Source organism: Lycium ferocissimum, chromosome 11, assembly GCF_029784015.1.
Source record: "Lycium ferocissimum isolate CSIRO_LF1 chromosome 11, AGI_CSIRO_Lferr_CH_V1, whole genome shotgun sequence".
Lineage (NCBI taxonomy): Eukaryota > Viridiplantae > Streptophyta > Magnoliopsida > Solanales > Solanaceae > Lycium > Lycium ferocissimum.
Window position 1 is genome coordinate 45,204,506 of NC_081352.1, and position 27,222 is coordinate 45,231,727.

General features: G+C 36.9%; 1 protein-coding gene, 2 long non-coding RNA genes and 1 pseudogene across 3 annotated transcripts; 3 read left to right on the top strand and 1 right to left on the bottom strand.

Moving 5' to 3' along the window:
- Positions 1-8,329: 8,329 nt before the first annotated feature.
- Positions 8,330-12,548, top strand: LOC132036040 (uncharacterized; annotated as a pseudogene).
- On the top strand, positions 8,416-26,685 carry LOC132036041 (uncharacterized). Its single transcript, XR_009409503.1, has 3 exons — positions 8,416-9,024; positions 21,984-22,057; positions 24,204-26,685. It is a non-coding gene; the product is annotated as an uncharacterized LOC132036041 (long non-coding RNA).
- Positions 9,318-22,475, bottom strand: LOC132036042 (uncharacterized). Its single transcript, XR_009409504.1, has 2 exons — positions 22,418-22,475; positions 9,318-9,455 (listed from the first exon to the last, which is right to left on the bottom strand). It is a non-coding gene; the product is annotated as an uncharacterized LOC132036042 (long non-coding RNA).
- LOC132036039 (F-box protein At2g26160-like) lies at positions 20,532-21,871 on the top strand. The gene has a single exon (XM_059426262.1). The coding sequence runs from the start codon at positions 20,621-20,623 to the stop codon at positions 21,752-21,754; it is 1,134 nt and encodes a 377-aa protein (XP_059282245.1). The 5' UTR covers positions 20,532-20,620; the 3' UTR covers positions 21,755-21,871.
- Positions 26,686-27,222: the final 537 nt, after the last annotated feature.

Here is a 27,222-nt window from a genome sequence, read left to right on the forward strand (position 1 = left end):
CTAGTCTATAGGTTAGGTTCAGGCTGTAATGTGCACATATGGTCAAGCATGAGTCAAGGTAGAATAAACAAGCATGATTTGTGACAGGTAAACTGGGGGCATGGTTCCAGATGAATAAGATTGAAGGTGATCATCAGAGGCAAAGCACACACAAGATTAAGCATTCTAGTAACATATAAGCAAAGGTATGCAGAAGGCTTTTTTTTCGGAAGAGAAGAGAGGAGAACAAATGCGAACCACAAAGCAAGCGAAACACACATAAACATCAAGTCAAGTGAGTTGAATTAACATGAGATTGATTCGAGAAGTATATTGATTTTAAACACAAAGTCATCTCGACATAGAACTAGCTGATGGCTAAACTAATCGAACAGGCCTCATTAGTGCGAACATGCCAAACTAGAAACCAAACACCTTCGGCTTAACCAACCAAACTTGAACTTACACGAACCTCTAAATACTAACAGAACTAAAATTAAACTAAATTAAAATAAGACGTACATATATAGATGCTATCGTATTAAAAGCTCGCACAACCCGAACCAAATTAAGACATGAGCATACAAACATTATTAAAAATCGAAATTAAACTAACTAAAACATGAAGGTGCATAATTCCGCTAAATTACTAAACTGAAATCCAACCAACTGAAACAAACATGTGTGAATATATAGCTACTTCTTAATCTACTAAAACTGAAATTAAACTACTTAACGAAGGATTGTTTACCTTCTTCGAGTGCAGTGAACTAGGTCGGAACCTCGGATCTACACTCGAACAGATTCAAATCCCAGATCGAAACGGACCCGAAAGTTTATGTATGAGAAAATGTTCAAGAAACAGATAAAGTAATTTTCAAATCGTATAAAACTTTCGGGGGTAAGCTCAGGATCAGAAAAAAAAATCTCTCCCTCGGCTAAGGACATAAGATCGTATTTATAGGGAGTAAGGGCTAGGGTTAGGGTTCTAATGAGCGGGAATTCGAATTATTTTCAAGTCGTTTGAATTGAACGTTGGGATTTTAAAATCGAAAAAGCGAGAGATGAGCAGAGATTTACTCGAACTCGGCTAAAAGGAATCGAAACTAAATTAAAGTACAAGTTGCCTTGCCTATTTGTGTTGATACAGCGGTGAGGAATGATTCACCATCTTATGATTTTGATATATGAGAGTCAAACCTTTTCAAAATGGGGATAAAGCCAAGCTTGGCTCTGCCATTGACAGAGCCATTCACGGGGAGAGAGAGAGAGATGAGAGAGGGGTGAGGCGCAGAGAGCATTGCACGAAAATGGGGTGGCAGGGTCTGCCATGGTTGAAAGTGGTTTGGGGTGTTAGCTAGAAATGGAAGAGGGAGGGGAACGAAGAGAGAGTGGAGGAGAGAGAGAAGTGCGGGCCGGTCGAGGATTGTGGCTTTTTGGTGTTGATGATGAATAAGTGAAGTGGGCCGGGTTGGGTGTGATAAGGTGTTGGGGTGAAAATTGAGTTGGGCTGGCCGAATTATGTGGAGTAGTGGGCTGATTGTAGTGAATTTAATATGTGGGCTGGGTGGAATCCGAATTTGGCTGAAATTGTGGTCATTCCTTCTTCATTTTAATTATTCTTGGGCTTTTAACTTAATATCTAGTACAACATATATTATGTGAAGGTAAATAGTAATTAGTATGTAGAAATTAAAGGATTTAATAAAGTAAGATTAATTTAACGAGTACAAATCCCAAAAATGAGACGATGACGAACTATTTAAAATTTGTGATAAAGTAATGAAAGTAATGAGGTTAATAGTAATAAAAATAGTAGTGAAAACAAAGTATTTAGCTCGTTAAAAGCCCAAGGAAATAAATTGGAATAACGGAGGGACAAAATTGGGTGTCTGTTGACACCCAATTTTGTCCCGTCTTTCCTCCAAAATAACGATTTACGCTTCTAGCATTCTTGGGCAAATTTAATTATTTATACTTTACTTCAATTATTAGCTTTTATTAATACCGGGGTTTCTTTATTCTATTGCAGTCACTGGCCGTTATTATTATTATTATTATTATTATTATTATTATTATCACCGGTATTATGATAATTCGCATTTTTATTATTTCAAAGATTTTACCATCTTATGCTCAAGCATTGCATTTATTTTCGCACAGTTAAATACTAGTGTTTATTTACTATTGACTTTCAAAATATTATTGCACAGCTATTACGACGCCAAATAATTTTTATTTTTATCTGATTACTAATAAATACGTACTTTTATATCAGATAATGTTTTAACACGCGTTAGCATATAATTAATTAAAACAGGTCTTTATTTAGAATTAGAAGCCCATTGTCACCTAAAATAATGCCCTACCCGTTAATAACCAGCCCAATATCATTAGCCCATATTTTAATTTCATCAACCCACTATTCAGCTACCCAAACCAGCCCCTGCTCTGAATTCTCTAGCCCATTATTTTAACCCATAACCCGGTCCACTACCCACTACCCGGACCCGACCCGTTCAAAACAAAGGAAACCACTAGGGTTTCCACTCCCTTTATCTGACGCACACCCCTTCATCTCTCTCTCTCTCCTCTCTCTTTCCCTTTCTCTCTCTTCCTCGCCATTTTTAGCAAACCCTATCTTCTCTTTAGCCATGGACAGTTTGCCCACTCCCTTTCCACGCAAAACTTGTTCGTTTCGAACCCTATCAGATGGCCCCCCCTTTTTTTCTTTTCTCTCTCTCTCGCTTTGGCGATTTTAGCAAATTCGCAGTTCTTTTGTGATAACGGCCATTCATGGCCATTTCGAGGAAGAAATTAATACCCTCGTCCCTCCCCGTCAGTGTTTCAACCGTTGACGAGTTCAGATTTTTGTCTGCTTCCTTCCCCTCTGCTTCGATCTGAATCCTTTTAATGGGTTTCGTCCCTTTGTGAAGGTAAAAAAATCTGTCCTTTTTGATGTTTTTTCGGGTACGGGTTTTAAATGGATTTTTGTCCATTCCTCTTTTCTGATTTTGTGTATGAAATGCCCATAAAGATCTGAATATTCGATTTACAATCCGGCCCAATGTTCGAACCCTAGGAAAACCCTAGACGTTTCCTATAAAGGATGGCTTATGAATTCATTTGAGGGGGTCCTGGAGGAGCCGCCCAAAAAAAATTCTCTAAAACAGAGGTTCTTTAATCGCTAAAATTCCCTAATAAAAAAAAAGAGTTCTTCAACTGCAAAAATCCCCTTACAAAGACATAGTTTTTTTTAGTCGTCGGAATCCTCTAAAAAGAGAGGTTTTGAATCGCAGGAATTCCCTAAGAATCAAAGTTCTTGAATCGCCAAATTTCCCTTGAAGATACAAGTCTTTAATTGTTAGAGTTCCCCTTTAAAAATATCGGCTTTTAATTTTCTCGATATTGTCACAAAATATTAAATCCTGTTCTGTTTTTGCTGTGAGTGTTCGTTTGAATCCGAGCACACGCAATTCGAATTTCGAGGTGTTTCGAGGTATATCGGAAGCTCGAGCCCCACTTCGCTGCACCCAAGAAAGGTAATCTACTCTTCGTTTTATCATTTTAGCAATTATACGTTCTTAATTTGCGTTTTGTGTGATCTGCTTATGGTTTGTTTAGTTGGCTATGTGTTTGTTTAGATCTTTAATTGTTTAGCTGTGCTCTAGGTGTATGTTCTCATATTTGTTATTTTATTTCAAGTATATGTATATTCGGCTTAGATTAATTTTAGCCCCCTAAAGTATGTTAACCCCTGTTTAGCTCGGGTTTAGATCAGCTTAATTGGTTGGTGCAATTAGTTGGTCAATTATGGCAATCTGCAAACAGGATGTATTTATTTAGCCCTGTTCAATTTATTTTGAGAAAGTTCCTGGCTGTTAATTTTTCAAGATAAGGCTTAGTGTTGCTAGTTGATAGGTATATGTCAGGTGTCTGTTCGAATCTGCTTATTCGTTCCAATCTTCCTTTTACGAAAATGTGTTTACTCAGCCTATTGTGATTGCTTGTTAAGAAAATGGTATGACTACCTGCTTAGAGATGGTAAGTTGGGTGTTAACATGGGTTGTTTGTTTTATCTAGGCCTCAACATAACAAAAATGATTTCTCTGTGGTGGTTTGCTTGAGTCCAAAAATTGTTCTTAAAATGTGTTGCTGTTAGGTTTGCTATTGTAGTATCCCAAGTCTCAACAGCAAGTGTGTTGTTCTTAAAATGCTTTGCCATTCGGTTTGCTGTTGTGGTATCACAAGTCTCAGAATGGTTCTTTCTTTAGAAAGGGATTAGAAGGATTTTCGACTTAACTTCAGCATTTGTGAACCCGCAAGTTTTGAGTCATCATATTTTTATCTGATCTTTATCATATTCAAGTTGTGTAATGTGCTTCCATATCCCTTCGTTCATGAAATCCCTTGGAACTTGTGCAACATCGGGAAGACGAGGCGAAAGCTTTCCAATATTAACCTTCTATACATCCTTATGAATGTGTATATATGAGATATACATTAAATATACACAGTATATACATAGTCTACTGATTTATTTTGAGTTTATATTTTTACATGTTTAACATTATTCATTGATTATATACTAATTCTTTTCCTTTTATTTTATGCATGACCATCGCATACGAGTCCGAGGGACTCGTCTTCCGCATTCGATGTTGGGCCAAGGCCCAACGAAATATCATTTCTCCGTGTCCAGCCATCCACAAGAGTACAAGATTTACGCTAGGCCGAGGCCCAACAAGAAAAGAAAGGGTGTCGTTAGCAACCTTAAAATGGGTTGAGCCTATGCCCGATTGCAGCAACCTTTTTTAAAAAAAAAAAAAAATGGGTTGAGCCATTTAAATTACCTACTCCTCTATTTATTTTGTGCAACTAACTCTTTGCTTGTTTTGGTTTCTTAGTTTAAATAAATCCTAATGAATTAGCAGGTAGTTTAGTAATGGGTAGTTAGTTTAAGGAAGACTAACAATTAGTGCCATAAATTTTATTCTCTTCTTTTCATGTCAAAACTATTTATAAGGTCTAATATTTATTTCATTCGGAATAATTAATTGGCAAATAGCATGACTATATATTTTAAGTAAAAGGAATCATATTTTATCCTTACTATCTTAATTGCAAAACATCATTAATACGCAACTATGAATTCAAGTATATTTTATAAATCACTCTCCAAGTTTGAATCAATCACGCATATTTTTAGCCAAGTTAATAAAAATAACTTCCTTTTGAATCTTACTTATAATAGGCCTAGAGTTTTTCTACATTGATATATTCATATAACATAATTTAGCCAAAGTTCAAAATTGCTAAATCTCTTCTTAAAACTATTATTCATAGGCAAATTATTTTATTTTCCACAAAATTTTATTTCTGAATAGCATTACTATATTTTTCATTTAAGGCCTTAGCAATATCTTTAAGTTCTATTTAGTCTTTAAAATTTTCTTTTACGCAAGTTATTATATTTTCTACAAGTATTATTTTAAATAGCATTGTTATACTTTCATTTAAATTTTTAACATTTATAAGCATTATTTCAAAAGCATTTAAAGTTTTTCCTTCATGCAGATTACTATATTTTCTACGAGTTAGTTTAAATGGCATATTTATACTTTCCCTAAAACCTCGGAACATTTATAAGTCATTTTCTTAAAATTTAAGCATTGCCTTTAACCTTAATTAATTAATCTAAGTTTGGCCGGTAAACCGTAGTTAACGGATCCTAGAGGATGCCTAACCCCTTCCCTTCAGGACAATTAGAACCCTTACCTAGAATTAAAATTTAAGCAGACCCTTAATGGAGGTTTAGTTAGCTTTACCTTAGTTAATAATTAGGTGCCCTAATTCACCTTAAAATTAATTAGGTGGCGACTCCTTAAAATAAAACAAATAGGAATCTCCAATATGTTGTACTCGAATTTAACCCGGTCTAAATGGGGTATAACAGTGTCAACAGTTTACACATTGAAATGAGTTGATAAACAAAAGGAGCATCTATCCTGGGCTAGACAATATGATCCTTAAACAATTTCAACATAAATATTCAATTGTCATATAATGCACAATTGTGAAGGCTAGTTTCTTGAAATTGAATTCAATATTTGAAAACAATTTGGGCGGGCGGGGGGCTCTAAGGAACTATGCATTGGCCCCTCTATTTCAGTGAAAGTGTCAGATTTAGAAGACCAGAATACAGTTTAACACCCTCAAGTGACGATACAATCCATAGCAAGATGGCAGGAGTTAAAAAGACGACAAATTCTGCAAGACAAGAGTATAACACAACTGATGCCTCAACAACTAGAAGTGCTAGACAAGTTATTCTTGTGCTAGAAAGACTCTTCCCTATTGCATTATGTTCACACGTTGGTTGTTGCTCTTGAATTTATCTAATGTTCATTATTTTGCTCCAGAATTTCCAATGTTCATAATATTACCTTCACTTTGTTGTTAATCCCCACAGCAGGCCCCGAAAAATAAAAATAAAGGGGAGTAAAAACTGGAAAAAAAGAGTTATAAAAAATACTGGAAACAAGGAAAAATAGGAAGCACGAGTAAATTCCAGACCAATTGGTTTCTATGTATAATACTACAAAACAGTAAAACTAGCTAAGACATATGGATATATATTCTATGGATAAATCATTTTTCTTTTTCCAGAGATACTAACTTGATTGGAGACAAGGTGGCCATGAATCATGATACCAACTGGAGAAAGAAAATTTTAAAAGAAAAACAAATAAAGAACTTAACATTGCAGATCGAAACGGAAACTGGAGTGGTAAAATAGAGTTAGTTCCACCCATACATCCTTCACATTAAGTTCTTGAAATAATTAACCATAATTATTTTTTCATATCGGAGAAGTGGCTGCTGTTCTACCCTATGGCGGGATAGATAAATGTTTGGACTTTTGCGATTATTATTGGGGGAGATGGAGCATTAAATTGAGGTTTATTGGGACCAATGCTACGAGTTTCTAGAATAGAATGAGATTTTCGTAAAGTTGATCATTATGAACCTTACGACGAATTTGATTGACAGGTTTAATGGTAACGAGAAGGGGATTCATTAGCTCAGTGAAATGACAGAAACCATAAAGCTTATTCAACAAGCCCTCGAAGGAATCCCAGGAAGGCTTACAAAAAATTAGAAATCCAACATTAGAACAGATTAAAAAATCCTGAATGGAATGCTCTTGAACCCGTTTATGAGTAAAAAAATCTTCTCCAACTTTTGAATTGTCAAAACAAGAACTTTATGTGAGAGTTGAAGCCCCAATAACCATAAAGGCATAATACATAAATAAGCCCTCAAACTTGGTCTCAACTGACAGGTATGCGCTCCAACTTTGTTTGTGCACAAGTAGGCACCTCAACCTGTCTCCACTTCATCAGTTGAATACTCCAACTTACACAATGATCATCTAGACACCTCCAAAATTTATGTGCCACATCGGTGTCGTGTTAGCATTTATATTTAACGTTTTCAACTTTAATACAAGTTGAGGTGCCTAGGCAAAACTTTTTCTTCTCACCACCCCCAAAAACAAAAAATTACTAAGATATACATATTCTATAAGAACATTAGAAAAGAAAAAGTTATTTTAATGGAAAAACAATTCTACTATCAAATAATATATATCACACAATGTATAAAAATATCGGTTCACATTATGTGCTTATTATTCTTCTCTTTGAAATGTACTATGCTGTGTAGACAAAAGAAAATATTAATCTTCTGAAATATGTACAAGGACAAACTAATTTTCAAAGACAAATAACTTTTGAATCGCACATACTATTTTTGAGATAAGAGTCAAAAACTCACCCTAACTATCACTTTTTTTTTTTTTTTGAGTTTCATAGCGAAACTATTATAAAGTTGAAAAAACTACCTAAACTATCACAATCTAGTTTGTAAAACACACCTGAATTAAATGTGTGAACTCACTCTCCAAAGGACAAGTGAAGCTGAAAGTTTCCCAAAAAATTTGTCCACATGGCATAAGTAATGCTATGGTGGCACTTCTCTTACATCAGATTATGTACCGGTGGCACCTTCTCTTACATCAGATTATGCACATGACAGAATTGTTAATGCCGTCTAATCTGCCAGCCCTTCTCTTACATCAGATTATGTACTGGTGGTTTCCTATAGTGCATTAGAATGCCTTTTAGCTTTCTGGCGACCTGGTGACCTCAAGTGGACTTGTATTGACTATGGTAATAATGTTTTTCAGGTCTCCAATATGATTTACAATAAGGGCCGATTTTATGCCGCGGATATTGACTCTTGCCAAGTCTAGGTTTTTGACGTTCTGGGGCTGAGGCCTTCCATCATTCTTCAACCCATTATAGAGCCACATCTGCTTCGTTCGCTGCAAGATGGTATATTTCGAGAGAGTGATTGGTTCTACCTAGTCGAGGTATGCGGTGCACTATTACTTGTTTGCCGATTTTTTGATGAAAGGGCTGCGTTTGAGACCGTTAAATTTAAAGTCTACAAGTTAGATGTAATCAAAGGTGAACTGATCGAGGAGCCGGGGAGGAGATTAACACCTTGGGAGATCCAACAATTTTTTTGGGTCTTGGTGGTGGAGCAAGTTCCGTCGACTCCTCTAAGTTTACCGGAGTCAAGGCTAATCACATATACTTTACTGATCAGTTGTATTACCAAAAAAGGCTCGTCACGGGGGAAGATGGTGGTGGAAGGGATATGGGGGCTTACAATCTTGAAGACTGAAAAATTGAATCTTTTTATCCTGGTTTGTCAATAAGCCCGATTTCTCCACCTGCTTGGGTCACACCTTCACTCTTGTAATAATGTGGTGATTGCACTCACCTCCAGTTGTTGTCTCCTTTTCAGTTTGGTGATTAATTATTAAGTGTTCCAGAATTGTATGTTTGAAGTTACCTTGGATATAATATTATCCTATGGATGGTGTTTGAATTGCAGCCTTTAATCAATTCTAGTAGTGCACCGGGTTGCCCTTTTAATTTGATTGCCCTCCCACATTCGAGCATGTCGGTTTAGGTGTTTGTTGTATGCTTTTATCCATCTACGTCAAACTTTATAATTAAGAGAAATTCATGACCTGGTTCATCAGTTTAGTAGCTTATATCGTTAACGATTTCCTCCTCAATCTCAATGACAAACAGATTTTCCAGAATGCTTCCATCAGATCATCAACAATGTCCACCTTGATCTCATGGTTACCCAGATTTTCAGTGCGCAGCATCCTTATGCTTCCGCAAATGCTCAACATAAATTTCTCCGACTCCTATATTCACATCATTTGCAGTAAACAGACCTTACCCTGTTCTGGGAAATCAACGGAGGCTGATAGAACGTTAAAATGATGCTTTCCTCTGGTGTAATATATTTCATGATGACATCTGAAATTTATTCAAAGATATCTTCTGGTTGTCTGTGTACATGTGATTTGCCATTGTACTCCAAATGAACTTTAGGCTTGGCATGATTACAGCAGAAGAATATAGTTAGTAGAGTAATATTACACAATGAATGTTAGAAAGAATGTTCTTGTGGTTGTTGAGCCATTTTTTCTTAACTCAAAATCTGTATTTCTCTTTTTAATTTTTCTAACATTCATTGTGTAAAACACACTAGAACTTTTGTAATATATTTCATGACGACATCTGAAATTTGTTCAAATGAACCTCAGTCTCGGTATGATTACACAAAGAACATGTTCTTGTTTAAGTTCTGCTCAGCATAAGTTGCTGCTTTTCTTTTCTGTCACCTCGCTGGCTCTTTTATTGCATCGATATGGTTTTCGTTGCCTCACCGGCTTGCTTTGTATTTGGTACTTGCTGCCATCTTTATGGTTTGTGGGTTCTCCTCTTGGTTGAAGTTCTCTTTATCTGGTGATCGCTTCACCGTTGATGCTGTTACCATTGCTTATTTCTGGTGTTAAAATGGCTGTATATCACAAACTTTACTGCTTTATACTGGTAAATATGGCAGCTAGAAGTGCATTTATTTAGCTAGGCATAATACATAAACAAGCCTTCAAACTTGGCCTCAGCTGGTAAGTATCCCCTCCTACTTAGCGTGTGCACAAGTAGGCACCTCAACTTGGCTCCACTTTTATCAGCTGAACACTCCAACTTACAAAATGATCATCTAGACACCTCCAAACTTATGTGCCATGTCAGTGCCACGTCAGCATTTGTGTTTATGTGTTCAACTTTATACAAGTTGAGGTGCCTACTTATGCACACCCAAAGTTAGAGGGCATACTTGTCAGCTGAGGCCAAGTTTGAGGGCCTGTTTATGTATTATGCCATTTGGCTATGGTACATTCAGTGAAAGATTTGAATTGTTAACCTTCAAATCTGTGGTATTTATTGAACAATATCATCTGTATAATGCAGGCAATGGCTGCAGATTTCTTTTAAATTCTATGTTTGAATTTTTCTGTAACAGTAAACAAATGGGGAAAAAGGGGGAGAAACATTTTAGTTGAACAAAACCAATGGAATATTTGATGTTGGAGATCCTAGCTGATGAAGTGAAGCAGGGAAATAAATCAACTAATCAGTTTAAGGTCATTTCATTCAATCGTGTTTCGGATGCCATTAATCAACAACTAGGAATGGACTGTTCAGCTAAACAGGTGGAGAATCATCTTAAAACACTACGTAGCACATGGAATACCGTACAAACTCTACTAAACAAAAGTAGTCATGGATGGGATGACAACTTGAAGATGATTACTGCGAGTCTCAGAGTATGGAGAGCCATATTCAGGTATGCTGATTTTTTAATCCTATGTGTTGGTTTTGGCTGACTGCTGCATTTATCTGGTGATAAGAGCTGAATTTTGTTTATTGTCAACCAATGAAGAGGAAAGGAGAATTTTGAGGAAGCTACTTACTCCATACATCTTAAGAATTTATTGTCAACCAATGAAGAGGAAAGGAGAATTTTGAGGAAGCTACTTACTCCATACATCTTAAGACTTGAACTAGAAAAAGTTGCATTTCTGTATAAAAGCATCGTGACAGGAGAAAAGGGGAGAGTTTATGTTTTTGGTAAATTGAGAAGTAAACAAGTATTATATGACTACGTTGTTTGAGGCTTGAAATTCAGATACACGTGTTTTAGTCTAGAAATGTTGTCTTTCTAAACTGGTTTCTTCTGATGGTTTTGTAGGATAAATGTAATTTAGTATCTATGTACTTTCTGTGATATTAATGCATGTGAATGCTGGTACATTATCGAGTCGAGCGCATAAACAGCCAGGCAGTTCTTATAAGGAAGAAACAACTTGGAAGATATATAATGTTCAGAGGACAAAAAGTTATTAGAAGCAGAACCTGAAAAAAGATTTAAGATCATTACGGGGTTTGAAATTTGATCTGCAGTTGATTGTTGGACTTGAATCGTTTACCAGTTTTGCTAGAATTCTTTGTGGCTTCTGCTAAATCAAACTAGAACTTCATTGAGCTTAGAATTTGATTCTTTGTGTACTTTGTCACAGTAGAGAGGGTTATGCAGTTGTGACTGTCCAGAACTGCTGCTGATTTCGTTTATGCTACTGGTTTAGCAGAAAAAAAGAGTGGAATCTGGTGTTTTTTGGTTGTTGATTTTATGGGACTGTGACTGATTTAGATACTTTTGTGCTGCAATTGAAGTGTGATAAGACTGAGCCTACAAAAAGTCCTAGGATTTGTCTAGTTTGTAATTTTTGTAAATCTCCTTAGTTTTCAAACTATTGTTGTCCAGTTTTACCTGTCTTTAGAATCTGTCCAGTTTCGTGCTATTTCTTTTTTGCTTTTCTCTTCTTTTTGTTTTTTTAATTGTGAATTGTTTGGCTCAAGTCAATTTGATTTTTTATTTTTTTTTATTTTTTATATATATATATATCATTGCACTATAGGCGCAGCTTACTCATGATAAGTTCATCAACAAGAAGATTGATATGTTTGAAGAAATGTCTCTTGTGAGTGGGAATGATCGAGCTAGGGGTGATTGTGCTAAGTCATTTGATGATATAAGCTTGGATTGTAGTTCGGAGAAAAGCCATGATATTGACATTGAAGGACCATCCAAGGAAAAAGATGTAGTTTGTGAAACTTCTCAAGTCAAGGCAAGTCGGAAAAAAAAAAATCGTTCTTCTGATGCGCAAGATGCGGTCGGTGTATATCAACAAAGCATGGAGAAGTGGCAGCAGCAATCAGTAAGATTGCTCATAGTCGACTAGATGTGACAAGGTTGTATGAAGAAATTATGGCAATGGAAGGTTATGAGGAAGAGTTCTTAGATGACGCTTTTGATTATTTGGTGCAAAGTGACACTCTAGCTAAGGTATTCATGGCAAAAATCAAAATCTCCTCAAGGTGTGGCTGGAACGATTGAGGCGACAACTGTAGAATACACAAATTGGTTGAAAGAACGTAGCTAGATAGGCTTTGAAAACAATTGTTATTCTGGCATTTTTATTTTGTAACTTCAAATTCCAATTTGGTTTTTAATGTTTTATAACTATTTCTGATTTTGTTTGTTTGATGAAAGATGGGTTTATTTCAGAACAGTTGTTGTGTGTAATATTAGTCTCATTCTAAGATGAGCTATGTTCTTTTTTTGGATTCTATCAAAGGAGAAATGTCAGAGAGAATAGTCACCTGGTCATATGGTGTGTATAAACTAAACTTTTCAGAAAGGCTCAACATTTTGGTTGTTAAAGGAACTTGCTTGCCTTTTTTTCTTTTTTTTCTTTTTTTGGGTGCAATGTGAAAATGTCTAGACTATTTCGAAATGCAGTGGCTTGAATAGGTGATGTATTGTGTCTACTCATAGTGCAATTGATGGACATGCAATGAAAATTGACATATTTTGGTTCCTTTTCTATGCTTTGCAGTACATGAAAATTTTTGTGGTCATTTTAATGTCGTTTGTTTGAGGAAATATAGGAATATTAGTATGTGAATTCTTATTTTCCATTCACCAACGAACTTGAGAAAATAAGTAAGAAATTCACTAGTTTTCCAAGAATACATTTTCCTCCATACTGGACACATCCTAAGAATGAAGTTAGTCAAAATGTGATTTTTTTTTTTTTTTGCCTCCATCGATTTATTAAATTATTCAAATATACCCCTATATTATTGGAAAAGGGTCAAATATACCCCTTGTTATACTTTGGGTCCAAATATACCCTGTCATTATACTATTGGTTCAAATATACCCCTCCTCCATTAAGTTTGTCCAAGGTGGATATTCAATCCTGCGTGGCACTAGATATTCAATACGTGGCACTAACATTTGATGATTCACTTTGGAACTCTAAAATCTCTTCAAAAGTCTCTCGACCAAATCAATGAATTTTACTTTAAGCTTTCTCAAGCCTTAGAGTGTGATATTAAGCACAATCAATATAATCTCAAGTAACTTTTCTATCTCTAGCTCAAGTTTAATGATAGGCTTTAAAGCCCCAAATTCTAGTTAATTAATCTTTCTCAACTTCAATCTTCCTCTCTTGAGCTCAAATCGAAGTACATGGGCGGGTCTTAGGGTTAGATAATCCCTTAAGAAACATTAAAGAACAACATTAATTAAAACAATATTAACTCACTTCATTAGCAATAAAAATCATTCAATACATAAGCAAAACAAAAGTTTCATCCAACACTTTAATCATAGAATATTTCCATAAACAAAATTCAAGTGAAGAAAATAAATACTACACACTTAGATATTCATTACAAAGCAAGGAATCAAAAAAATGGAGAAAAGTTTAAAAAAGTTCTCAACCCAATTCTTCAAATCTTCAACCCCAAAGTGTGGAGCAAAACCCTAGCCTCCAAGACTTGTGTTTTTGTGCCAAAGATGATAATAAAATCTCTCAAGTGTTGCTTTTATAGTTCCCAAAAATTTCCCAATAAAATATGACCAAAATTTTCCCATATTTTCAGATTTGCAGATCTGACCCGTTTTTGCACATTTAGCCACTTTTTTAGTTTTCTTCAATTTGGCCTCTTTTGACTTGTTTTCACTTGGTTCCTTTTCCGATCATTTCTAAATCACATAAACCTGTAAAATAGAAGTAAACGACATTAAAAATGCACTACTTTATCAATCAAACATAGCAAAAATCTACGATTAAAGAAGAGATAAATTGGTAAAATACCAACTTATCAGCTACCTGGTCACATGGTGTGTATTAACTGCTCCCTCCATTTTATAATAAGTGGTGTTTTTAGCTTATGGACACTCTTAAGAAATTTCTCACTTCTAGAAAATTAGGAGTGTTTTTACTAACTGACTCCTAATCAAATTCTACCTCTTTCTAAGTTATCTCTTTCTAGAAAAGCTACTTAATGATTCTTGATTTTGTAAATAAGGGTGAGTTTGGAAGAATAAGATCAATTCCTTCTTGAAATTTTAAAGCACCACTTATTTTGAAATAAAATGAAAAGCCTTGAGCATCTAACTAGGCCCGAAGGTCATCTATCTCGTGTTGGGCTCGGAGGAAACCTTCATTCACAAGCATAAACTCTGGAAAAAAATAGAATAAACAAGGGTAAGAAATCGCCGAACGATGGAAGTTACGAAGGACAAGTTTAAACTTGTTAGAAAGGTTAGGTAAGAATGCTTATCCGGTTGCCGGCATGCATACTCTTGTTTAAAAGACATTGCCACGAGAGTCGCTCCATATTCTCTTTGTCCAAATCTGAAATGAGAGGTCTTAGATAGCTGGAAAAATCCACGGGGCGAGATAAAAAGCTGCAGTCCTCATGAACGGTAACTATGGTTAACCTGGTCCTGTTCGGCTCTACACTTGGAGCCGAAAAAACATCTATAAGTCTAGATATCGAACCTGATTCAGTGGACCAGCTAGCAATCCTCGTTGCTCGTGGAATAGAGAGGTGGCCAAACCCGGAGGCTTCCACCGTTGCAGGAGGAGTATTGGCAAACATGTTATTGAGATTCTCATGTTCCGAAGAAGGAGCAGGAGGAGAAGTTGGAGATGTATCGGCCCTCGATGGTATCTCGGCCGTAGTTGCTGGTTCACCACTTGGGGGCAGGTCAGTAGCTGTTGTTGTTTCGACCCTTTGAGCCGTCTTGGCCCCTAAAGTTGAGCCGACCCTTCTAGGCCTTTTTACCAAGGGCAACACCTCGGGTGAAGTGCCACCTGTAATGTCAATAAAATTAACAGACCATAGTGGAATCGAAGCTTTGATATATTCGGCTACGGTGGCGGGGGGGGGGGGGGGGGGGGGGGGGCTGACCTCCCACCTCCGATTGGGGTCGAAGATCGGGCCGCGGTATTTTTCTCGGGGACCTGCATCGAAGCTAACTCTATCCCAGTAGCAGCAGCAACGGAAGGCCCCAATACGATATTTGCGATCCAAACGTCATCCTCGGCTTCATCCCTCAGGCCTCGAACATCAGACGAGCTTGCAGCGTCTTTTGACCTTTTCTTCCTCTTCTGACCCTTAGACATAGTTTTTTCCTTTTCTTTTCAGCCACGGCGATAAGCCGTGCTGATCCTGACATATCAAAATTCGAGCTAGGTGTTGCAGGCTCGTCCAACGGTGCGGGCCGTGGGGTTGCAGAACCTTTGCCCAAACCTGGATGTTGAAGGGTTAAATCGGAGTAAAATGAAATGAAAAAGAATGATAAAAATTAGGGGAAAGAAGAGGATACCGTGGTTCTGAGCTATCCATCGATCACGAGACAAAACTCCCTACGTCCGCTCATCATGCAGATGCTGGTCGATGATTTTTTGATCCACTCGGTGAATCCAGTAATTGCATTCGGAATCCATGCTTCCGCTGTAACAATGAAAAAAAGGTTAGAAAAAATGCTCGAAGAAACGTAAAGGAGAAAAGCAAACAAAACTTACGCTTGTCATTCCACTTTTCGGGGAAAGGCATATATTCGACCGGTATAATGTCCTTAGTCCTAACCTAGACAAAACGCTTGTGCCAACCCCTAGCCCTGTTCTCGTTAACACTGGAAAGAATGGCATTTTTGCCTCGTTTGGAGACTTTTATAACGCCTCCGCGAAAGATCCTCGAGCAATATAATCGGATAAAATGGGCCAAAGTAAAATCGATTTTCGCATTATTAGCCAAAAGGCTAAGGCAGGCCACGATCCTCCAAATATTCGGGCCTATTTGAGCAAGGCATACTTTATACGTCCGGCACATATCAAGAATAACCAGATCTATTGGAGGGGTGAGCCTAAGATAGAAAAGATACGTATAAACGTATAAAAACCCTTCTTTGAAGTTGGTGACCGACTCATCATCACCGGGAGCAAAAATATCTATGGGACGATTATCCCAGCCGCATTCAGCCCTGACTCGGGGAAGGTGCTCCTCTTTGATCGACGAGGGGTAACATCTCACATCGAAACCCCGGTCGGAAGTCTGTACGGCTTTTTCAACGGCGAATTCATGGTTAAAATTGTACTTTGAAGGTATTATGTCTTTGGCCGTCGAATGGAGTGGCTTGTGTTTTGTCCCCGGGATTAGCAACAGGCTAGATAAGCGGAGAAGAAACCGATGGAACATTCTGGGAAGTAGAGTTAGGGCCCATTGCCATTTCTTGGGTTTGGATGATGAAGATATGAAGATCTGGATGAAGATATGAAGTTCTGGGTTGAAGATATGAAGATTTGAAGGTTGAAAATATGAATATGTGAAGATTTAGGGATGAATGGATGGAGTTAAGAGAGGTTCAAGAAGATTTTCTAGAAAATGAAGAAGATTTTCGGAGCTCGGATGAAATTTCTTAAACAACTCTTCAAAAACATGGAATTTCGGAGCAAATAAAATCAAGAACAGAGCAAAGTGAGTAATATGATCAAGGAACAAAGGGTGAAAAAGGTGAAAAGTAAAGAAATGAGATCACTGTAACTCCTTGTATAAAGAAAATTTCATGGCAATTACCGGAGTCATCCAATCAAGAGAGGACACGTGTCCGGAGTATGAAGAGACGTGACCCTGAAGCGGTTATGGAGCTAACCAACTGAAAGGTGACACATGCCCGAAGTCAGAGGGACGTGACATGAAAGGACGCTTTGTTTTCCGCTTGTTTTCAAACTAAAAAGTATAGGCTTACTGGAGAAGTCACCGAGGCAGTTGTTCCACTTCCCGTCTCTTCGGTAAAACTTTGATCCGGAAAGTGTGGGGACTATTAGTATACGGTAAAAACCGATACAACTTGTATCCGGTGAAAATCGGGTAAAGTTTAGAGTCGTCTCATATGAGATCGAGGAAGAGTATGGTTGTCACAACCGATATGAATGAAAACCAAGGGGTCATGAGTACATTTAACTTAGCGTCAAAATCGAGAGTTTTCTAATGAGCCCGGTAAACCCTAGCCTAAAAAAAACACACTCAATATAGGTTCGGAGAATCAATTATGGGGCAGGCCACGCATCACATTATCGTTCCGCCATTTGCGCTGACAAAAGTACGAGTGTCAGACCGTACGGACGCAGCTTTATCCATTTTAGGGTTTTTCTAGAACGGCTTTTTCTTTCATAGTACTAGGGCCCGTTTGTTGTTAGCTATAAATAGAGGACCACCCCTTCCCTTTTTAGGTTAGCTTTTCATCATTCTACACATTTTGTAATCAGAAACTTGACAATGAAATCTTCTTAAGTATTTTGGCTCGGTTAAAGGGTGCATCTTCCAAACCGGACCAGTTTGCAGAACTTGCTAACTTGACTTTCTTAGTTTTCTTTGCTATTATTCATTAATATATTGCTATTTACTTGCTACCACCTTATACTATAAATTAATCTAACCACATATCCTACCAACCCTTTACAAATTTAATTGTTATCCATTTTTTAGGGTAAACAAAGTGTCAGCAACACGAGTAGTGTTTGGAAACTATTTACAGTTTAGTCGGTAATGTTTTGATGTTAAGCGATTGATTTAAAGTATTTACCTTTAGATACCCATTACATTAAATGTCCACAAACCAATTACCCGAAATACCTATTAAGCTTAGATCATGCATGCACGTCATTGTATTTTTTATCAATTTAAACTTAATTAATTTAATTCTTTAAATTAACGCGTTGTTGATGTTAAAACAGAGTCATTTAAGGAATGAATTGATTTCATTCCATGTTTTGAAGAATGGGGGGAAACTGTAGGGACGGGTAATTAAAATGGCTCAAATGGTAGGGGATGAAAGGAAATCTGTATGGGTATATTCGGGTAATTTGATTGGATTGAGTGGGTATGGTGTATAAATTTTTCATTTAACAAGACTATGTTATGTTATAGCAAACAAGGTGTAGGGGACATATTTTTTCACGAACCCAAAGAGTTAAGGAGGTTAATTGAAATTTACAAAATTGATGATAAAATAAAAAATGTTAACGAGATTGAATAGTAAATGTAGAATTTAATACTGGCAAAATTAATTAGATTAAGGGTGTGTTCGGTATGAAGGAAAACATTTTCCGTAAAAATGTTTTTCAATTTTCTCATGTTCGTTTGGTCAAAATTCTTTACAAAAATAAATTCCTTAAAAATGAAAAAAATGACTTCCCTAATCAAAATAAGAAAAACAAGTCCATAATTGAACAACCCTCAAACCCTGCAAATTGCCCTAAATAAATGGACAAAAAAGAAAAAGTTTTATAACAAAGCCACTACATCAGAATAGGGAATGCATCCAGCTATCAAGTTGATGCCTTTATTATAGGGAAAAAAGTCAAATGGAAAAGATGCAAATTTAGCTTTAACTTTGCGATTTTAGATCAAATATATCACTCATTAAAAAAATAGTGCATATATATTCCTGTCATAATAGAAATGGTGCAAATATACCCTTTTCCCTGACAGAATTTAAAAAAAAATAATCATTTACCTTATTTTTTTTATTTAAAAAATGCCACGTAGGTTTAGAAAAATAAGTCTACCCATTTTTTTAAAGCCACGTGGTAATTTTTACTGGTGGGTCAGGTCTGGTTCATTTAAAAAAATGAGTAGACTTATTTTTTCCTTAAAGCCAAGACGATAATTTTTTTTTTAAACGAACTAGACAACCCACTAGTAAAAAGATTGCCTTGTGGTTTTAAAAAAATACATCTACTAAAAAAATTAGTGGACTTATTTTTTTTTAAAGGAAAAGAGTCAAATTTGCCTTCAATATGTGAAAATGATCAAATATACCCTCCGTTGTAATATTGGCACAAAAATACCCTTGTTGTTAGTGAAATGGCTTAAATATACTCCTCATCCATTAGGATTGTCCAAGACTCTCAATCCCATGCGACACTAGGATTGTTGAAATTATTATGTTGGCAAAATACATCAAATCACACTTAAACTATACCCAAAATGTCGAGTTCACACTCAAATTATACATGCGACCTATTACATACCTGAACATCTTAAAAGTGAATTTAATAACACCATAGAAGCTGACGTGGCACTGATGTGGCGGCAAGTGTGTAACACCTCCCCTTTGTGCAACTGTTTGTATGTGTATTAGGCCGTTATTAAATTCACTTTTAAAATATTTAGGTGTGTAATAGATCGTCTATATAGTTTGAGTGTGAACTAGACATTTTGGGTATAGTTTGAGTGTGCTTTGATGTATTTTGCCAATACTGTTCAGTGGAAGTTAAATTGTGTGCACTCTTTAGAGCTAATTTAGATAGAAAATTATGTGGTATATCTTTTCCACAGAAAGTAAATGATTACGTTAGTCATAAAGACAACTGCATCAAGTTTCAAAGAAAGACAGAGAAAGAAAAAAGGGGAATGGTCAACTAGCCTACAATCACAAATTTGGGTTATAACATTTATTAAGGGGTTTAAGTTATAGAAAATTATTGAAAAGTGGGTTAATGGTGGCAATGGTGGTGGAGGGGGAGGAGGTGCTAGCGGAGGGAGGGGTAAAATGAGTTGAGCGGTGAAGTGACATGTCATATGGCGTCCACCTCATCAAAGCTAGTGCCATATGAGGATTCGGTGTCCACCTTGAACAATTCTAACGGAGGAGGGATATATTTGAACAATTTCACTAACAACAGGAGTATATTTGTGCCGATATTACAACAGAGGGTATATTGGATCCTTTTCACACAGTAGAAGAACAAATTTGATCCTTTTCTTTTTTTGATATTTTATTAATTAAAAAATAAGCTAAATAATTTTTTAAAAAGGTTATGTCAGCGAAATGATATATTTGCATTATTATGTAATGACAGGGATAATAAACACCACTTTTTTAACGAGAGATATATATGCTCCAAATCGCAAGATTTAGGAGTATATTTATACTTTTGCCCAAAGTCAAATATAATCTACTGTATTTTTATTAGTTAACTTTATTCTCAGGCTAAATAAGCCACGGTCGTCTTCAAACTAAACCCTTATACCCTATTTGAATGGAAAATCCAAATCTTCCTAAATTAAGTGTCAAGTTTGAAGACGATGGGGATGCATTTAGCCACAATGGGTAGCCAAGATAAACTTAGGTAATAAGACAAAATAGAGGGTATATTTGGCCTTTTACCCTTTAGTATTATATTTTGGTAGTTAGGTACGAAGTTGACGGGAAGCTACTTTACATCACTGGCTACTTTGTATCTACTTGTTCATTAACCCTAAATCCAGAACCTATGGTGAACTGGGCAGAACTGCCGCGCGATCTCATCGGTCGGATTGCAAAGCGGGTTAAGGTGATGGAAGATTTCATTACCTTCCGTGCTGTTTGTACCTCTTGGCGAGCTGCTGCTTCCAAGGATCTCTTTGATGTGCTTTCGCCCCAAGTGCCGCTGCTTATGTTGGCTGACAAAGATGATGACTATCGAGAATTCTACTCTCTTTCCAAGAAGAAAGTTTCACGCATATTTCTACCTGAAGCGAGAGGACGAGACTGTTTTCCAACAGAGGGATGGCTCTTTACCGTGTCAAATACGGGGGAAATGAACTTGTTGCATCCTTTCTCCCGTACCCAAATTCAACTTCCTCCAGAAGAATCCTTATTGGATTTATGTATTCCTGATCCAAACCACGAAGACGAAATACCCTATTACAGAATTGTCAACGCTGTCTTATCTGCCAGCCCTTCTCACACATCAGATTATGCACTGGTGGTTTCCTACCGTGCATTAGAATGCCTTTTAGCTTTTTGGCGACCTGGTGACCTCAAGTGGACTTGTATTGTCTATGGTAATAATGTTTTTCGGGTCACCAGTATGATTTACAATAATGGCCGATTTTATGCCGCGGATGTTCACTCTTGCGAAGTCTGGGTTTTTGACATTCTGGGGCTGAGGCCTTCCATCATTCTTCAACCCATTATAGAGCTACATCTGCTTCCTTCGCTGCAAGGTGGTATATTTCGAGAGAGTAGTTGGTTCTACCTAGTCGAGGTATGCGGTGCACTATTACTTGTTTCCCGATTTATTGATGAAAGGGCTACGTTTGAGACCGTTAAATTTAAAGTCTACAAGTTAGATGTAATCAAAGGTGAACTGATGGAAGAGGAGATTAACACCTTGGGAGATTCAACAATTTTTTTGGGACTTGGTGGTGCGGCAAGTTCCGTCGACTCCTCTAAGTTTACTGGAGTCAAGGCTAATCACATATACTTTACTGATCAGTTTTATTACCAAAAAAGGCTCGTCGGTGGTGGTGGAAGGGATATGGGGGCTTACAATCTTGAAGATGGAAAAATTGAATCTTTTTATCCTGGTTTGTCAATAAGCCCGATTTCTCCACCAGCTTGGGTCACACCCTCACTCTTGTAATAATGTGGTGATTGCACTCACCTCAAGTTGTTGTCTCCTTTTCACTTTAATGATTGATTATTAAGTGTTTCAGAATTGTATGTTTGAAGTTACCTTGGATATAGTAATATTTTCCTATGGATGGTGTTTGAATTGTAGTATTTAATCAATTCTAGTTGCGCTTTCTCGGAGTGCAAATATTATTAACTCTCAATTTGATCACCCACCCACATTTCAGCATGCCGTTTAGTTGTTTGTCGTGTGCTTTTGTGTATGTACTTCGAACATTATAATTAAGAGAAATACATGGCCTGGTTCATAAGTGTAGTAACTTATATCATTAACGATTTCCTACTCAATCTCAATGACAAACAGCTTTTCAAAGAATGCGGCCATTAGATCATCAATAATGTCCACCTTGATCTCACGGTTACCCAGATTTTCAGTGCGCAGCATCCTTATGCTTCCGCAAATGCTCAACATAAATTTCTCCTACTCCTATATTCCCATCATTTGCAGTAAGCAGACCTTGCCCTGTTTTGGGAAATCAACGGGGGCTGATAGAACATTAAAAATGATGCTTTATTCTGGTGTAATATATTGCATGATGACATCTGGAATTTGTTCAAAGATATCTTTTGGCTGTATGTGTACATGCGATTTGTCATTGTACTCCAAATGAACTTTAGGCTAGGTATGATTACAGCGGGAGAATATATTCTTGTGGTTAGTAGAGTAATATTACACAACGAATGTTAGAAAGAATGTTCTTGTGGTTGTTGAGCCATTTTTTCTTAACTCAAAATCTCTTTTTCTCGTTTTAATTTTTCTAACATTTATTGTGTAAAACACACTAGAACTTTTGTAATATATTTCATGATGACATGTGAAATTTGTTCAAATGAACCTCAGTCTCGGATTACACAAAGAATATGTTCTTGTATAAGCTCTGCTTAGCATAAGTTAATGCTTTTCTTTTCTGTCACCTTGCTGGCTCTTTTATTGCATCGATATGGTTTTTCGTTGCCTTGCCAGCTTGCTTTGTATTTGGCACTTGCTGCCATCTTCATGGTTTGTGGGTTCTCCTCTAGGTTGAAGTTCTCTTTATCTGGTGATCGCTTCACCGTTGGTGCTGTTACCATTGCTATTTTCTGGTGTTAAAATGGCTATATATCATAAGCTTACGGTTTTATACTAGTAAATATGGCAGCTAGAAGTGCATTTATTTAGCTATGGTACATTCAGTGAAAGATTGAACTGTTAGCCTTCAAATCTGTGGTATTTATTGAATAATATCATCTGTATAATGCAGGCAATTTCTGCAGATTTCTTTTAAATTCTATGTTTGAATTTTTCTGTAACAGTAAACAAATGGAGAAAAAGGGAGAGAAACAATTTAGGCGGATAAAACCAATGGAATATTTGATGATGGAGATCCTAGCTGATGAGGTGAAGCAAGGAAATAAATCAACTTTCCGTGCTGTTTGCCAAGTGGGTTAAAGTGATAGAAGATTTCATTACTTTCTGTGCTGTTTGTACCTCTTGGCGATCTGCTGCTTCCAAGGATCTCTTTGATGTGCTTTCGCCCAAAGTTCCGCTGCTTATGTTGGCTGACAAAGATGATGATTAACAAGAATTTTACTCTCATTCCAAGTGGAAAGTTTCGTGCATATTTCTACCAAAAGCGAGAGGGCGAGATTGTTTTCCAACAGAGGGATGGCTCTGTACCGTGTCAAGTATGGGGGAAATAAACTTGTTGCATCCTTTCTCCCGTACCCAAATTCAACTTCCTCCACATGAATCCTCATTGGATTTATGTATTCCTGATGAAGACGACGAAGAACAAAAATTCCGTTACAGAATTGTTAATGCTGTCTTATCTGCCAGCCCTTCTCTTACATCAGATTATGTACTGGTGATTTCCTATAGTGCATTAGAATGCCTTTTAGCTTTCTGGCGACCTGCTGACCTCAAGCGGACGTGTATTGACTATGGTAGTACTTTACTGATCAGTTCTATTACCAAAAAAGGCTCGTCACGGGGGAAGGTGGTGGTGGAAGGGATATGGGGGCTTACAATCTTGAAGATGGAAAAATTGAATCTTTTTATCCTGGTTTGTCAATAAGCCCAATTTCTCCACCAGCTTGGGTCACACCCTCACTCTTGTAATAGTGTGGTGATTGCACTCACCTCAAGTTGTTGACTCCTTTTCACTTTGATGATTGATTATTAAGTGTTTCAGAATTGTATGTTTGAAGTTACCTTGGATATAGTAATATTTTCCTATGGATGGTGTTTGAATTGTAGTATTTAATCAATTCTAGTTGCGCTTTCTCGGAGTGCAAATATTATTAACTCTCAATTTGATCACCCACCCACATTTCAGCATGCCGTTTTAGTTGTTTGTCGTGTGCTTGTGTATGTACTTCAAACATTAAAATTAAGAGAAATACATGGCTCGGTTCATAAGTGTAGTAACTTATATCATTAACGATTTCCTACTCAATCTCAATGACAAACAGATTTTCCAGAATGCGGCCATCAGATCGTCAATAATGTCCGCCTTGATCTCACGGTTACCCAGATTTTCAGTGCGCAGCAACCTTATGCTTCCACAAATGCTCAACATAAATTTCTCCGACTCCTATATTCACATCATTTGCAGTAAGCAGACCTTACCCTGTTTTGGCAAATCAACGGAGGTTGATAGAACATTAAAATGATGCTTTCCTCTGGTGTAATAAATTTCATGATGACATCTGAAATTTATGCAAAGATATCTTCTGGTTGTCTATGTACATCTGATTTGCCATTGTACTCCAAATGAACTTTAGTCTAGGTATGATTACAGCAGGAGAATATATTCTTGTGGTTAGTAGAGTAATATTACACAACGAATGTTAGAAAGAATATTCTTGTGGTTGTTGAGCCATTTTTTCTTAACTCAAAATCTCTTTTTCTCGTTTTAATTTTTCTAACATTTATTGTTTAAAACACACTAGAACTTTTGTAATATATTTCATGATGACATGTGAAATTTGTTCAAATGAACCTCAGTCTCGGATTACACAAAGAATATGTTCTTGTATAAGCTCTGCTTAGCATAAGTTAATGCTTTTCTTTTCTGTCACCTTGCTGGCTCTTTTATTGCATCGATATGGTTTTTTGTTGCCTCGCCAACTTGCTTTGTATTTGGCACTTGCTGCCATCTTCATGGTTTGTGGGTTCTCCTCTAGGTTGAAGTTCTCTTTATCTGGTGATCGCTTCACCGTTGGTGCTGTTACCATTGCTATTTTCTGGTGTTAAAATGGCTGTATATCATAAGCTTACTGCTTTATACTAGTAAATATGGCAGCTAGAAGTGCATTTATTTAGCTATGGTACATTCAGTGAAAGATTGAACTGTTAGCCTTCAAATCTGTGGTAGTTATTGAATAATATCATCTGTATAATGCAGGCAATGGCTGCAGATTTCTTTTAAATTCTATGTTTGAATTTTTCTGTAACAGTAAACAAATGGAGAAAAAGGGAGAGAAACAATTTAGGCGGATAAAACCAATGGAATATTTGATGATGGAGATCCTAGCTGATGAAGTGAAGGAAGGAAATAAATCAACTTTCCGTGCTGTTTGCCAAGCGGCTTAAAGTGATAGAAGATTTCATTACTTTCTGTGCTGTTTGTACCTCTTGGCGATCTGCTGCTTCCAAGGATTTCTTTGATGTGCTTTCGCCCAAAGTTCCGCTGCTTATGTTGGCTGACAAAGATGATGATTATCGAGAATTTTACTCTCATTCCAAGAAGAAAGTTTCGCGCATATTTCTACCAGAAGCGAGAGAGCGAGAGTGTTTTCTAACAGAGGGATGGCTCTGTACCGTGTCAAATACGGGGGAAATGAACTTGTTGCATCCTTTCTCCCGTACCCAAATTCAACTTCTTCCAGAAGAATCCTTATTGGATTTATGTATTCCTGATGAAAACCACGAAGAAGAAAAATTCTGTTACAGAATTGTTAACGCCGTCTTATCTGCCAGCCCTTCTCACACATCAGATTATGCACTGGTGGTTTCCCATCGCGCATTAGAAATTTAGAATGCCTTTTAGCTGTTTGGCGACCTGGTGACCTCAAGTGGACTTGTATTGTCTATGGTAATAATGTTTTTCAGGTCTCCAATATGATTTACAATAATGGCTGATTTTATGCCGCGGATGTTTACTCTTGCCAAGTCTGGGTTTTTGACATTCTGGGGCTGAGTCCTTCCATCATTCTTCAACCCATTATAGAGCCACATCTGCTTCGTTCGCTGCAAGATGGTATATTTCGAGAGAGTGGTTGGTTCTACCTAGTCGAGGTATGCGGTGCACTATTACTTGTTTCCCGATTTTTTGATAAAAGGGCTGCGTCTGAGACCGTTAAATTTAAAGTCTACAAGTTAGATGTAATCAAAGGTGAACTGATGGAGGAGGGGATTAACACCTTGGGAGATTCAACAATTTTTTTGGGTCTTGGTGGTGCAGCAAGTTCCGTCGACTCCTCTAAGTTTACTGGAGTCAAGGCTAATCACATATACTTTACTGATCAGTTGTATTACCAAAAAAGGCTCGTCACGGGGGAAGGTGGTGGTGGAAGGGATATGGGGGCTTACAATCTTGAAGACGGAAAAATTGAATCTTTTTATCCTGGTTTGTCAATAAGCCCTATATCTCCACCAGCTTGGGTCACACCTTCACTCTTGTAATAATGTGGTGATTGCACTGACCTGCAGTTGTTGTCTCCTTTTCAGTTTGGTGATTAATTATTAAGAGTTTCAGAATTGTATGTTTGAAGTTACCTTGGATATAATATTCTCCTATGGATGGTGTTTGAATTGTAGTATTTAATCAATTCTAGTTGTGCTTTCTCGGAGTGCAAATATTATTAACTCTTCAATTTGATTACCCACCCACACTTCAGTATGCCGTTTTAGTTGTTTGTCGTGTGCTTTTGTGTATGTACTTCGAACATTATAATTAAGAGAAATACATGGCCTGGTTCGTAAGTGTAATAACTTATATCATTAACGATTTCCTACTCAATCTCAATGACAAACAGATTTTCAAAGAATGCGGCCATCAGATCATCAATAATGTCCACCTTGATCTCACGGTTACCCAGATTTTCAGTGCGCAGAATCCTTATGCTTCCGCAAATGCTCAACATAAATTTCTCCTACTCCTATATTCCCATCATTTGCAGTAAGCAGACCTTACCCTGTTTGGGGAAATCAACGGGGGCTGATAGAAAATTAAAAATGATGCTTTACGTTGGTGTAATTTATTGCATGATGACATCTGAAATTTGTTCAAAGATATCTTTTGGTTGTCTGTGTACATGCGATTTGTCATTGTTTTTGGGAATAAACCCGCCACAGAAATAATATTCACGGTATTAACAGCGGAATAATAAAGTAGCACCGTGATACGATTAATCAACAAGAATAAAAAGAGCGAT